General features: G+C 41.3%; 1 protein-coding gene across 1 annotated transcript in view; it reads left to right on the forward strand.

Annotated features, from left to right (window-relative positions):
• The window catches only part of DOCK2 (dedicator of cytokinesis 2), a 501,787-nt gene that overhangs the window by 449,386 nt on the left and 37,483 nt on the right, over positions 1 to 14,918 (forward strand). Inside the window, exons 37-42 of the mRNA XM_073355961.1 lie at positions 986 to 1,076; positions 2,195 to 2,314; positions 4,854 to 4,943; positions 6,325 to 6,429; positions 9,129 to 9,270; positions 14,516 to 14,597. Of these exons, the coding sequence (XP_073212062.1) occupies positions 986 to 1,076; positions 2,195 to 2,314; positions 4,854 to 4,943; positions 6,325 to 6,429; positions 9,129 to 9,270; positions 14,516 to 14,597 (630 nt within the window). The remainder of the gene's footprint in view (positions 1 to 985; positions 1,077 to 2,194; positions 2,315 to 4,853; positions 4,944 to 6,324; positions 6,430 to 9,128; positions 9,271 to 14,515; positions 14,598 to 14,918) is intronic.

Consider the following 14,918-nt stretch of genomic DNA (forward strand, 5'->3'; position numbering starts at 1 on the left):
GACTACAGCGTGTGCTAAATAAGCAGCACTACATACAATTACAAGTTGAATAATTTTCTGCTGGAGATATACACACACCAGCAAAACTTTTCTAGCATTACCTGACTTTATGTTGTCTCTAAGCTTACTTAGGGCCTTAATTTGTCCCCCTGTGCAGGGAAAATCACTACCTAGGCCACACTTCCCCTCCCTGTAGGTGGAGGAGATGTGGCTGGGCCATGGTTATACCCACCTATTGTAACAATAGACCCTTGGGGCCACTGGCAGTTGGTATATAATTTAGAGCAGCCTGAAGGCTGCTCTGACTTATGCTAGGGACCCGTCTTGGTGATAGCCAGGTCAGGATTGGAGCAAGCCACCTGCACACCATCTCTATGCTCTTCTGTGTTGTACTGTGTTGTGTACTCCTTAACCATAGCGGAGGAACTGGATCAAATTTTTTTTTGCTTACTTTAGTCTTATCTGTGGCATTTACATGTGTAAAATGAAACAGCCACATAAAATTAGGGCAAAATAGCACAGGAGAAAACAATTAACAATTTACAAAACAATTAACAATTTACATAACAATGACAGGTAGTTGGCAGCAGTCAAAAGGCAAACTATTTTTGATAATACTCCAGAGTGCACCCGGGTTTGGAAATGCTGGAAAATGTGGATCAAATGTGTTTGTTACACATCTCAGTTTTACCCGCACAGGTGCAGGCATGGCAGTTACTCTGGTAAAGGTGGCCTGATCGTTAGCCCTACATTTTTGCAGATGCTCCACAGCACAAAGGAAGCTCAGACAAATCTAATGGCCCAGACAAATGTTAGTTAATTAATAGCTTCCCCCCAAATAACCTTGAGATCTCAAAGGGTGGTTACTCCATAGCATCTTTCATTCTTTCTCTGGAGAGTTTCACTGTGGGTGCAAGCCATTCATGCATTTTGCCAGAACACTACATATATTTTTAAACTCTGATTTTCTTCCCCTTTGTAACAGATACTTGTATAAATTGCGAGATCTTCATTTAGATTGTGAGAATTACACAGAAGCTGCATACGCCCTTCTGCTCCACACCTCTCTTTTGAAGGTTAGACTACTGAATTCACATTTGAATGTATATAATGAGCTGTCACAATTTTCAGATTTAGAAATGTGTGTATGTGTGTATAATCTGTTTTAAACAATAAATCAAAGACTTGTATTAATTATTTCATTAGTAGCAGTCTAATTTCCTGGTAGTTGCAAATACTGAGACATTTAATGACAATTAGAGCATACTTCCTGAGAAGAAATACTAGATGTTCTCAGCTGATGATTTAAAATTATGTATCGGTAATTAAAAATTGTGACAAAAATAGTTTCACCAAAAAATATAAAGACAGGATGTGTGACTTTTGGAGCAATTTAAGCCTCCATAATTACTGCATTTTTTTCTGACCTTACTGTACTCACAATTTCCAAATTAGGGCTCGATTGGAAACCTACATATAATATTCGGCCATAATTAAATTTGCCCCTGTCAGCTACTGCAATATGGACATATTAAAATGTTCATTTTAAATGACAGGGGTCATCTTTTCAAATTTTTCCCTCTGCCTGTTTTCTTAACTAATGCTTATTTTCACTACAATCCAGTTAAGAACCTGATGTGACCAATAGAGCTGGTTGGAAACTGTAATTCTGTTCTATGGGATATTCTTTTTTCTTTTTTCTTTTTTTTTTAAGTTCTAAATTGGCACAAAACCCTCAAATTTCCAGAGAAATGAAAATTCTGAAAAATTTAAATTCAGGACCATCAAAACGTTGTGTTTAAATAGTGACATTTCAATTCATTTTGTTTGACTTTTATATTATATTAATCTATATTACATATACATACTACATTAATATTTTAATATGATAGAAAATCCGAAAAAAGAATTGAAATACTCTCAGAACAAAATGTTTTGACTTTTCCGCAGAGCATTTCATCAGAATAGACATGAATCTGTATTACCTGCATTTTTAACAGAAAACTGTTCCATCCAAAAAATATTGACCTACCCTAGTTACCAACATGAAATAGTTATTCAGATGCATGTTGAAAAATTTGCATCCTTGCTGTGGCATTTCCCTACTCTCTGGATGTTAGGGAACTACAGAAGAAACTTAACATTTTTTTACTTTGCCTCCAAAAGTATGTTTTCTTTAATGTTTTTCTCACAGTGGTCAGATGAACAGTGTGCACCTCAAGTTATGCAGACAGAATTCCAGTATTCACAGACCCATCGACAGTTGAAAGAAAACTTGTATGAAAAAATTATAGAATACTTTGACAAGGGAAAGGTAACTGCTTTAACATTCTGACTGTGTTACTTCGTGCAACAGTGGCCTTTAGCAATCATTTTATTATACCAAAAACATCTCTTTGGCTACTGGGTAAAATCATTTTGGAAATGTGGTTCATAAGTAAAAATTTCATCTAAAAGGAGATTCAGTATAGACAGCTCCTTTTTAATAAATATGTCTTATAAATAAATATAGAAAGGAAGAAGGCTAATGTTTGTAACTGACATCCAGTCTAGAAAGTCTATTTCTTTCTTAGCTCAGGCAAAACAATGGAATAGTGTATGTTGCCCAACATAAATAAAATAATTACAGACATGCAATGCATTTTCCATTAACAATAAACTGATATGGTTCTTATTTTTCCAACACACTGTCCTCTTCCTAAAAAAACACAGGATCTCAGAAAGACAGATGTGGTTTTAGACAAGTGGCCAACACACAAGTCATATATAGGCCACTAAATACCTTTTTAAGGTCCTGATCCTGCACCTTTTGATGTCCAATAGTAAAGGTCCCTTTGACTCCATGATTGAACCTGTCCTGGGTGCTCCACTCGCTGCTAGTCTGGCACCTCCTCTTGGTCACTCTGGGGATTAGCTCTTGGGACAGATGCCCCCTTCCCCAGTTTACACACCACCCCTCTCTCTGTCTCGCTCCAGGACCCATAGCGACCTCTTTGTGACTTAGCCCTCCAGCTAGGTCACTCAGCCTTCGCCCTTCCCAGTTACCAAAGTCTTTCAACATCTCTCTCTGCACTAGCAGTCTCCCCATTCACTGCCATGCCCTCAGTGGCTCTTAAGGGAACCCAGGACTGTCCTCTACTCTGGGTACTAGTCCAAGGGCCTTCAGCTCAGCAGTTCTGGGCTTTCCTCTCTCAGCCCTCTCTACTCCTTCCCTGGACTGCTTCCTACACTATTGGGTTCCTATCCTTCCTCTGGGTGAACAAGCTCCAAACCCTCTTCCCAGGGAGTGACTGCCCTTACCCAGAAGCAGCTATCTTGCTTTATAGGCCCCACCTGTTCCTGACCAGCTGTGCCTGCTTACAATTAGTTCCCTGCTCCCTGCCTCCTTCTCCAGGTTCACCCTGTGGAGACAATAGGTCTACCTGGCCAACTCAACCCCTGTCAATCCTGGGTGGGGTCGACACCCCATCACAGAATCTTTGAAAACGAGAATGAGCAAAGCACTGGACAACATAAAGTAGGGAATAATTTTGCAGTGGAAAACACTGAACACGGTGACCCTGTAAGTCCTTTCTTACTCTGTCTGGTTGAAGGTCAGCTGATATATGGCAAATACCATTTCTGACCTTCAAAAGAATGGCTTCAATCCCACTTGTTGAATGATGCAGTTCACCTACAATGACCAACCGTTGCTCCTTTACTTTTTCTTGTTCCACTGTTTGTCCTGAACTGGTACCAACTTGTTTCCCCAATGTTAGCCTTTTGGACAGGAAACTTCTAGTGTTTCTGCACTATCCAACTACTATACTGTGGCACAGACTGTGCAGTGCTATTTAACTGTTACTAGCAGTCTGTCTATATGCATTTGAAATAGTGGCTGTGTAACAATACCTCTCCATGCACCATAACCCTAGATACACAATAGCTTTAATTTTCCACTTCAGCCAAGCTATGCTTGGACAGATTGCTGCAGGCAGCTGGTTGTACCTCTCTGATTCAGGGCTGCCCAATCCAAGTGTAGGTTACAGATGTGCAGGACTGGCCCCAATTCATGAGACTGGCAGTGACTTTATATCAGTGGAGGATCAAATATAGCGGCGCTCTCCCTGCCATCCCATCCTGAGCATGTTCCCTCCTTTCCCTTATCTGGGCTGGGGTGAGGGGTGTATGGCGCAGAAAGTAGTGGAAAATCTTTCTGCAGAGCGGGAGTTATCCTCCTGCTGTCTCCAGCTGCTTTAAAATCACTTTGTGAGGCTTACAGCAAAATGCCCTTAGCAGACTAGAAAATCTGGCTCTCTATGTCCATTGAAGCATGCCTGCCTTCCTTCCAGTGTTTCTTCTTGAGACAGAAATTATGTTGTGAGGAATGAAATAAACTGCTGTCTCATAGGCAGGCAGTGGTTTGGTGTCAAGATCATTTAGTGGAATAGGACATTTCAACTGAGCAAGGACTACTTTGGAAGCATAGATTACAGGATTGAGCCCCTACGAAGCACATTATAATGAGCATGGAGTTTGTGTCTGAGCCCTTGGAGATGCTGTACCTATGTTTGGAGGATACTGAAAGGTTTGAGGTGATTTTTGGAGGTGTTCTCGTAACTGTACCGGAGACTCACTTGTTCCTATCTATAATGAACCATAAAATATTTTTACTCTGCACATTAAGCTGCTGTCCTGGAATTATGGGTGCCTTGAATCTTCCATTCCATACTTGCGGTTAATAAATATCTGCAGCTTAGAGATAGCCTAAACAATAAGGATACATAGTTAAACAGTGGTTCCTTAAAACCTTATTTGTTGGTGTTCAATTTTGCCTGTGTAATTTTACTTTAGAATATGTGGTTACTTTGCAGATGTGGGAAGAATCAATATCCTTATGCAAAGAGCTAGCAGAACAATACGAAATGGAAGTTTTTGACTATGAACTTCTAAGCCAGAACCTGGTAAGAACATACATGGCCCTCCAAAACATTTCAGGAACATAAATGAATATTTTTGAACTCTCAAATGGTAGATAGGTAAACGAGTTTTTGAAGAGTCCATAGGAATTTGTTATCCATATTGATTTTTAGATCATTTCACATACTTTACTTTGTCACCGATCATACCTTGATACCAAATTAAATAATAAAATTTCTGTGCTAAAGAGCCTTACAAAAGTGGTTAATTATTATATATGTATGTATGCATATTTAATCATTTGACACTATTCTAGAGATAAGATGAGATGAGACCAAGCAAATCCCAGGAGTCATTACCCTGCATTAATTGACTTGCAAGGTTTAAAAATTACCTAAAGGATACAGAATAGCCTTGTGCCCTTTTTTTGTTCTTCTTTATGATGTAGAAAAAAAGGTTTAAAGTATTCCCTCTCCCCGCATATGCTTTTGACATTAGAATTTCAGATCCTGTCAAGCCTGGAAGAGTCTGTGGTGAATGGAGAACTAGTGAAGTAGTGCAATCACAAGAGCCAGTAGAATGAAAGCTGAGAAAATGAAAGAAGACAGGATTTTTAGGCCGGCTGTTTAAACACTGAGTGTTTTGTTTTTTACTCACACATATAAAGAAGCCTTTTTTGAAGATTTGACACCATTGCCATTTCAGTGAAGGTGTTAGACACCTTCCTGAAGCTTCCAGGGGAGTCAAAACTTGATATTCCTGAAATGTTTAAGGTGAAAAACAAATCTGGAGGAACCCCGACCACTCCTCAGACATGCACTTTTTCAAACTTCCTCCATATGTGATAAATCAAAAGATTACAACCCTTATTTTAAAAAAATCTCTTGCAGACCACATTTACATAGCCTAGACTCAATGCAATGTTATACTTGAGGACACAGTAAATAAAATGAAGCACTGTTCTCAACTCAGAATAGCATTCACACGTCTGCCCCTTATGCATGACTTCTAGCATTATGCTGAACAGCTGGCCCAGTCCTCACCAAGCTACAGTAAGGACATGAAACATTTTCAAGTTCATTATCTCATTAACCTTATCAGTGAAGTTCAGCTAGCTACGATGGATCCTACCTAGTATAATTCTGAGGTGTCTGACAGCTTGTTTCCACGCTTGCTCATTAGGGATATATGTGACTTTGCATACAGTTCATTTTAAATTGTTTAACCCCATTTAATTTAGCTGTGTATTATACTTACATAAACAATTTATAAAACAATTAATGTGGCACAAGAAAACTGTGTAAAGAGTGACTGAATGCTAAATTTTTTAAAAGATATCCCAGTAATGAGTTAAAATAGAAACCATTTTCCTTGAAGTATTATGATTCTGAAACAATAAGACTGAAATATCATTTTTGATTTCAGATTCAACAAGCTAAATTTTATGAAAACATCATGAAAATTCTGAGGCCTAAACCAGACTACTTTGCCGTCGGATATTATGGCCAAGGATTTCCCACATTCCTCAGGGTAAGTCTCTCTATGTATATTTCTCCTGCAACTTTTTTTTATATACTCATATAAACACCACTGTACTGTACTAGTAAAAATGTAGTTGGTCTCTGGGGAAAACCGATCTTCATTTAATCCTGCATTGACACTAGATTTCACAATTATCTGAAGTATTATTTGTTATAATAGCATATTAAAGCCTTCCCAGATGGAAATGCTTCTAAATTGATTTATTCTGATTTCCCTTGTAGACTAGAATACCCTCGTAGTAGTAGTGATGGAGTAAAAAGGCAGCATGCTGAATCCTTACAAGATATTATAAGTAGGCAGAGGCTGCCCAAATTTTACATATTTCACAGACAGACTAATGAAGGCAAGGGTACCAGGAAGTAATGGAATGATGTTTGGAGTTCATATCAAAACTTAAAATCTAGTTCATTTTCACACACACTTGTAATTTTTTGTAGCTCTCCTTATGAGTGAACAAAAAATGACACCTGAACTGCTCCTTAGCTATACCTGAAGCGTGCATGTCCACACTTCTGGGGGCTTGTCAGAGAAATAAGAGAGAGTGCATGGATGATATAGCAGGTGGTCCTGCTTTGAGTAGGGGATTGGACTAGATGACCTCCAGAGGTCTCTTCCAACCCTAATATTCTATGGCACGCTTAGGTTAAGTCTCCAGTGCTCTAGCTTGCTGCACCTAACTGGTCGTGTCGACCCTGAAGTTGCGCACTAAGGGTATATCTACACTGCAGTTGGGAACAAGCCTCCCAGCCCACACAGACAGACTGGTGCTAGCTCCACTCAGGCTAGTGCGCTAATAGTACCACGGATATTGCAGCTCCAGCAAAGACTTGGGCTAGCCCCCCGAGCTCAGAGGCAGGAGGTTGGGTGAGCCTGAGAATAGGAGTTGCCTGTTCTGTCTGTACCTGGTGAACCTCACTGCCTGACTAGTTCAGATAGGTTCACAGCCGCATATCCTGGGCTGTTTGTCTTAGACCATTTATTTCCCTCTTACATGGTAATACTGTGCAATACAGGCTTACAGCAAAGATAGACTCCCCTGCCCAGGCTCACCCTCTGAGCTTCCTTCTGAGTTCCTCCTGAGCTGCCCCTTGTATTCTCCCCAATTACTTTGTTAGCCCTGTGATTGTCACCTGGGTACTCACAATCCCCCACCAGAAAATGTGTAACTGCCCTCACCTGGGCCTGCAGCCTTCCCCAGGTAGCACCCTGTCACACGGCCATATGGCCTGTAACATCCACACTTCTATTTTTAGTGTGCTAACTTGAATCTGTCAACCTGCGCTGGATGTATTGCTCCCAGCTGCAGTGTAGACATACCCTAAAAGTTCCACAGTACACTTTGATGCATTGCCTATAGCTTTGGTACTGCCCACAGCAATAGGTCAAAGCGAATTATGGAGCTTTTGGTGTGAGGTAGCAGGATCTGCATGGCAAGCTAGAACGCTGTAGATTTACACCTCAACTTGCCACACACTAACTCTCTGTATAGATGGGCACTGAATCAGCACTACTGCCTATCTAAATGCACATACACTCATTGACCCACCCCTATGCTTGTTCACCTATTGTTTGCCTTTTTTCATTTTACAACCACCATCTTAGAACCTCAGTCGAGAACCCAAATAAAAATAGGGATGTCAAAAGAGCTCAAGATACTTAGGCTCCTAAGTCCAATTGAACTTCACTGGCATTTGGCAGCCTAATTCCCTTAGGTTTCTTTGAAAATCCCAGCCAACATTTCTAAATTTTCAGTATCACGGGATTTGTCTTGACTCTGAGATGCTACCAGGACAGGTCTTTCTGCCCATGTTCAGTATTATTGTGTTTGTCAAAGCATTAGTGCATTGAAATATTCACCACTGTCCAGAGTCCCTGTCTCAGTAAGTATACCCCTCACATAGGTACATTTGGTGTACTTTAAGGTACTATGGTAGTTCCAACATAGCTTGAAATACACCCTCATGCTTGAGTAGCAAATGCAATGCCTCCCTTCACCAGTTCAGCCTTACAGACTGGTTTTTTGTGGAGGACATTCAGTGGAACACCTGCAGAGGAGATAATTTCACCTTATTTTTAGGTTTTAGGTGTTGGGTATTTAGGCTAAAGATTTGACTACTCGCCTTTGTTTAATTTAATATTAATGACATTTCCCCCTGCTTCAAAAATTAACACTGAATGGGTGTGTTTCATATAACTGTAAGGACACCTGCCTCTTTCCTTCCCGATCTCGTCACACCAAGTACACCGAACAACAGATGAGAACTCCCTGGAATTGACTGTGCTGTAAATTAGAAGTTTATAATACTGGGGAGAGGAACAGGGAGAAGAGAGGTTATATGTATATTATAAAGCAAGTTTCTTTCATAAAGGGGAAAGAAGAAAAGGAATTTTAACAGTTTGCCCACCTCCCCATTTTCTGTTTAGTTACTACTGTAAAGGCACATTCTGAATTCAGTCTTTTTTTCCTCTTTCTGTCTCGCAGCATGAAGTATTTTCTTTGGGGGAATCAGTGACAATTTCCTGGAGCTAGTGGAAGTGGGTTAGAATCAATTATTTATATTTCTGAAACAATTAGAGGCCCCTATCAGGTTCAGAGACCCCACAGTGCTAGGCCCTGTACAAACACACACACAGCCCCTGCCCCAAAGACCTTCCAGTCTAGGAAATCTAGTATTCGTCTCTTGCAGAACAAAGTGTTCATCTACCGTGGGAAGGAGTATGAGCGGAGAGAAGATTTCCAAGCACAGTTGATGAGCCAGTTCCCAAATGCAGAGAAGATGAATACCACCTCAGCCCCTGGAGAGGACATGAAAAACTCTCCTGGTCAATGTATCCTTAAATATAGGAATTTACAGAATAAGGAAAAATTTGTTTTGTCAAGGGAGTCTGATAGCAACACTGTTGAAGTTCATGGTTCCTGTGAATCATGGTATGCAGCAATGGCAGTCACTGTTACTGAGGTTGGCTCTAGGGGATTTGATCATTCAAAGTTGTGAGTGTCTCTTGAGGTGCTGAGCATCCTCAAATCCTCTTAACAATGAAAAAATAGAATCAAGCTGCTTTGCTTGCCTGTAGATGTACTTGGTTCAGAGAAAAGGGACTTTGCCAGTATTAGTAAGCAGATGTGGCTTCAAGACATACAAGGCTGGATGGAGAAAAGTTGTTCACCCTTGCCACAGAGGGCAGGACAAAAGACAATGGATTCAAACTGCAGCATAGCAGATTTAGATTGAATCTCAGGAAAAACTTCCTAACTGCAAGACCAGTAGGACCACAGAACAGACTGCCTCGGGAGGTCGTGGTAGCTCCTTTACTGAAGGTTTATGAAAGGAAGCTGGATAGTGTTGGGTATTTTAGACACAACAAATCCTGTGTCTTGGCAGGGGGTTAGACTAGATGAATCTTGCAGTCCCTTCTAACCGTGTGATTCTAAGGTGGAGCTATGTTAAGAAGGAAGGTGCCTACAGGCAAGGGGCTCCTGTACAGTAGTATGGTGTAAATCTGTTGACTGAGGCAGTGCAGCACTGTGAACTAAATCACTATAAAATGATTTTATGGAAAGGCATGTGTTCAGCATGCGTGTGCAGTAGCATGTACACAACTCCCATTAATGCGAACAGCAATTGTATGTCTAATTCCCTTCACACCACACTCAAAAGAGATTATGTATACTTTTTGTGGGTAGGACTATCTCTTAGTCTGTGTTTCTACAACACCTAGTACAATGGGTGTCTTGTGCTGTTGTGGAATGTCACATGGCAATCAATGGTAAAACTCCCATTGGTTTCAATAGGAGCGGAGTTATGCCAACATTGGTGGGTCTTAAAAATCCCATCCTAGAACTTCAAAAGTTTTGGTCCGCAAATATTTGCGGGTACATATGACCAGTTGGTTTGGTTTTGTTTAAACTGGCTAACTTGCCTAAGTACACTGGTCTGAACTGGAAAAGGGAAAGGAAGAACAGTGAGGGATTAATTAGAGGATGCAAATGGAAGAAAAATATATTATGTTCTGAACTGGTAATAGATAGAAACTGCACTGAACTTGAAAAGAGGGTGAGGCTAGCAGACGTAACCTGTGTGGAACAGACAAAATAAGATAAGCATGATGTTCCACTGACCATTAGTTCAGTCAAAATCTGTAACCTGCATTGCTCAAATATTCCTATATTCTTCATGGGACTGAACACCAGCAAACTTTTTTTTTTTCCTGGATGTGCAACAGATGCACTGTATGACCTTGAGCAAGTTGCTTCCCCACTTTGTCCCTCAGTTGTAAAAAGGACAGTAAGGATTTTTACCTCACAGGAAAACTGTGAGGATGGATTCCTATTGTTTGGCAAGCACTTTGAGAGGCTCAGTTGGAGGGCTGTCGGTGCAAAGTGGTGCTGTTAAATACAATTCATGCATTTGTTCTGTCTGTAACATCAAATGTTATGAACAGCTAAATTTAGCTAATTCATGTGCTTTCACACCATATCAGTATTATTTACATCTTTCCAGTATTTCTTGGTTCCTTTCATTTCCATGATATTTCTGAATTATAGGAAAAGGCAATATTTTGTTGAAACATCATAAATATAAGTGTTTATTTTTTACTATGCTTTTTAATGACCTGACTCACTTACTGAACAGGAACCTAAAGTCTTGTAACCATTATGCATATCTTTTAAGAATACTTCATAACTGCTTGTCGAGATATCATCTGTTCCTTTCTCAGTCCCCAACACTCAAGGGGGGGAGCAGTTAAAGAGAAGCTCTTATTGTACTTAATGTACCCTCCACCCTCCCTTCAAAAAACATACTTTAGCATACAGACATGTGATAGCTTTTGAAATCCACCCCGCCTGTGGCTACCTGCTGGGCATCGTTTCAGTAGTCTATTGTAATAACCAAACACACTTCATTTTTATTTGAACAGTATATTGCAATTGTCCTCAAAAGCTGCACAGAACATCGGCTGGCTTCCTAGAACTGCTTGTAAATAAATCATGCACATGCTTTTCTAACATTTGAAATCTAAGTTTAAATCTACTTAGTCACTGACACGTCTTGTCTCACCAGCTTGGGTCTTTCCTCTCCTTCTCAAGAATCCTTTGCTTATGTTAGAAACACCCTGGTGGCACAGTGACATAATTCTGAACAATACTCCCCCTTCATCCCCAAAATGCACCTGTACTACTGCGCTTAGGGCTTGTCTACATAATTAGTTGTGCACTAACTAGCCTAAGTGGATTCTGGTGCATATTAAAAGTTTCCTAGCTTGTGCTGATGTTGTCCTGTGGTACTACGTTAACACACGCTAGGAAACTTGTGCTGCACACCAGCAGGGTCCACACAGGCCAGTTAATGCACAACATGCTGGTGTGCAGTGCACTAGAATTTCTACCCCAGCTGGTGCTGCACTAACACAACTTGTAGACAAGCCCTTAATGTTTGAAATGCCTTTGTTGGACTGGGGGGGGTTGTTGTTTTTTTTGTTTTGTTTTGTTTTGTTTGTTTGTTTTTTGATGAAAAGCGAAACTAATGAGCAAACATGAGTACATCTGAAAACTCTGGAGGAGGCTGTTCACCGGAGTTCAGCTCTCCAGAGCTGACAGGGAGCTGCGGCACCAGCCATACCTGAAGGAATTTGGCTTCAGAGAGTGATCATTTCATAAAAGTGACAAGCACCTATTCACGTGACACCTCAGTTTCCAGTTTCACATATATAGGCTGTTTCTCTTCTAAGGCTTGTGTGCCCATCCTCTCTCTCCCCCAGTTCTGGGGCACTCTGTTTTAGTCTTCTTTTGAGTTCACACACAGTTTACCTTTACCAACTTGGCGTGTAACAACTGTAGTGAGCAATAGCATTGGCTACCTTTAAAGTGGCAGGTCGTGTATCAGGTGGCATTCCTGTCTTTTACAGGCTTTTCATTCAAGACCTTCAATAAAGGCCACATGCATGACCTCCCTGAACAAGGCCTTCATTAAAGGCCACATGCATGACCTCCCTGTTCTAATTGAAACTGCCCTTGTACACCACCTGCCCTTTACAGATCCCACTATCATTCCTTATGTCACCAGGCAGTGGCGCCATGGCTGTGGGCGTTCCTAGCCTTTGGAATGTGCTACATCATCAAATCCATCTCAAATAATCATTCTCCGCTTTATTTTAAAAAGAGCTTAAAGGTATTTTCTTGTTTGGAATGTTCCTGGTAGATTGCTCACTTCTTGTCTCCTTTTCCTCATGTTCTGATCTGGACCATTAGAGAGCCACTGGTTTGGGTCTGGATTCAAATGCCCCCAGCATTTGGGTGAGCAAAGGGTAACCAAAGGATCAGATATTACAGTTTAAACCCAGGATTATTTTTATCTCCTTTTAAAACTGTGTGTTTATTATTTGTAGGCTTCCCTATGGCACTGATCATTATAGTATCTGAGCACCTCACATGGAAGGAATATGGGAGTAATAAATGGAGGGAACATTGGAGAATAAATGGAGGAAAGTAATATTACCTCCATTTTACAAATGGGGAACTGAAGCCCAAAGAGACAGACAGACTTGCCCAAGATAACACTGGAACCCAGATCTCATGAGTTCCAGTCCAGTGCCTTAATCACTAGACTATATTTCCTCTCTAAAGGTCAGAGTCTGACATCCTTGCTCAGAATAAAGAGCAATTTACACCTAGGTAGTCCCACTGAAGTGAATGGGACTAGTCATAGAGCAAGGCACTTCCACACGTAAGGAAAGATGGCAGAATCTGACTGTAAGTGCTTGAGTGAAATGTGTAAGAATATGATTTATGCCCACACAATATTCTATTGAAACTAAGCACCCACTTATAAAATGGAAATCTAAGACACAAGTGACACTGTGGCAGGGTGGACTAGGCCTGGAGGCCTCTTGGCCTTGCATCACCTTGCCCCAGAATAGAGTGGCGAGAAGTCCTCCTAGAGGGGGGCAGCCTAGAGGGGGCTGCTGGAGCGACTAATAAGGGGCCAGAAGGGCCAGATAAAAGGCAAGCAGCAGAGCAGAACCTTCAATTGATGAGAGAGAACCAGGTGCCTGGCTGGCTAGACGAACAGGAGAACTGCAGATAGCTGACTGCAGAGAGTTCACCAGACGGAACTGGGCCCAGCAGAGGCTGCCAAAGACCGGGTGCCTGGCTGGATGGATAGAGTAGCAGCAGGACCATGAAAAGGTCACTGCAGGCAGGCTGAGCCCAGGGGACTGATCCCAGGACCTGGCCAGACCAGGTGAGAGTACTGAGATGGGCCCTGCTGGTCTGGTTGCAGACTGAGCCCTGAGAGGGCTGCTGAAAAAGACACCAGTTGAGGGTACCGAAATGGGCTCTGGCTGGGTGGTTGAAGAAGGCAGTACCTCAGGGAAGAAGCCTAAGAACTATGGCACCATACCAGGGCCATGATAAGAACTCAGAACTGTATACCCCGGAAAGGGGGGACAGCGTGTACAGCTCAGCCAGAGGTCTGAGCTGCCAAAGACCAGCTGAGAGAACCAGCAGCTGGGGTGGGGTGCTTCCAAGAGGCAGGCGCCACCCTGATGTAAGACCAAAAAAAAAAGCAGGCTCACACCTAACCAAGAGAAAGGGGGCCATCCACGAGAGGTAGGGGCTGCCCCCCATGAAAGAACTGTGTTTGCAGGCACTATCAGCCAGAGAATAGGGGGCATGCACAAGAGGTGGGTGCCGACCCTGTTACAGACACACAGTAATTTGGACAAAGATCTAAATCTTTAAACATCATGACATTTTGCCAATCGATGCCATACGCTATGCCTATGTCAAAGTTAAGTAATGAAAATATTTGTATCAAATAGGCCTTGTTTTGTAGTACAATAAACTATTCAGTGTGATAAATTAACTCTCAGGCCTACTAACCTAACAGTAAACCTACTCAGATAACTGATACTGTATTGTATCTATCTCAAAATTAGTCTGTTTTTTCAGTGTTAACGCCAAATATTTCCTCTCTAGAATAAAAATCTTAGGAAGATTGCTCTTGGACAACATGTTGTTTGTTTTCCAGGCTACATACTATCTTTCATATGTCCTTAACCTGTGTGATTTTAGACATTCAGTGCTTTACTGTGCAACCAGTTTTGGAGGAGCATACCAGATTCAAAAATAAGCCAGTACCCGATCAAATCATAAAGTAAGTTTATTTTTGTTGGATAAATGATACCATAAAAGGTGTGAGAGTCTGGGTTAATAATCTATGGAGAAAGACTTTTTTTATAAACACAGCCAATTTATTGGTGAGCCAGGGTGCATGCACTTATCTCAGTTACTAAATGTATTTTTCCTGACATTTCAGAGAATCTCATCAGCCATTTAAACACTACCATATGCTTACAGAAAAAAGCCCAAATTACTCTGGATATGCGGCCAGAATCTGTTCTAATATATACCCACTGCAGCTTCATTGATTTCAGTGGGACTGAACGGTTGTGTGCCTGGGTAGTGTTTTGCCACA

Source organism: Lepidochelys kempii, chromosome 8 (genome assembly GCF_965140265.1).
Source record: "Lepidochelys kempii isolate rLepKem1 chromosome 8, rLepKem1.hap2, whole genome shotgun sequence".
Taxonomy (NCBI): Eukaryota; Metazoa; Chordata; order Testudines; family Cheloniidae; genus Lepidochelys; species Lepidochelys kempii.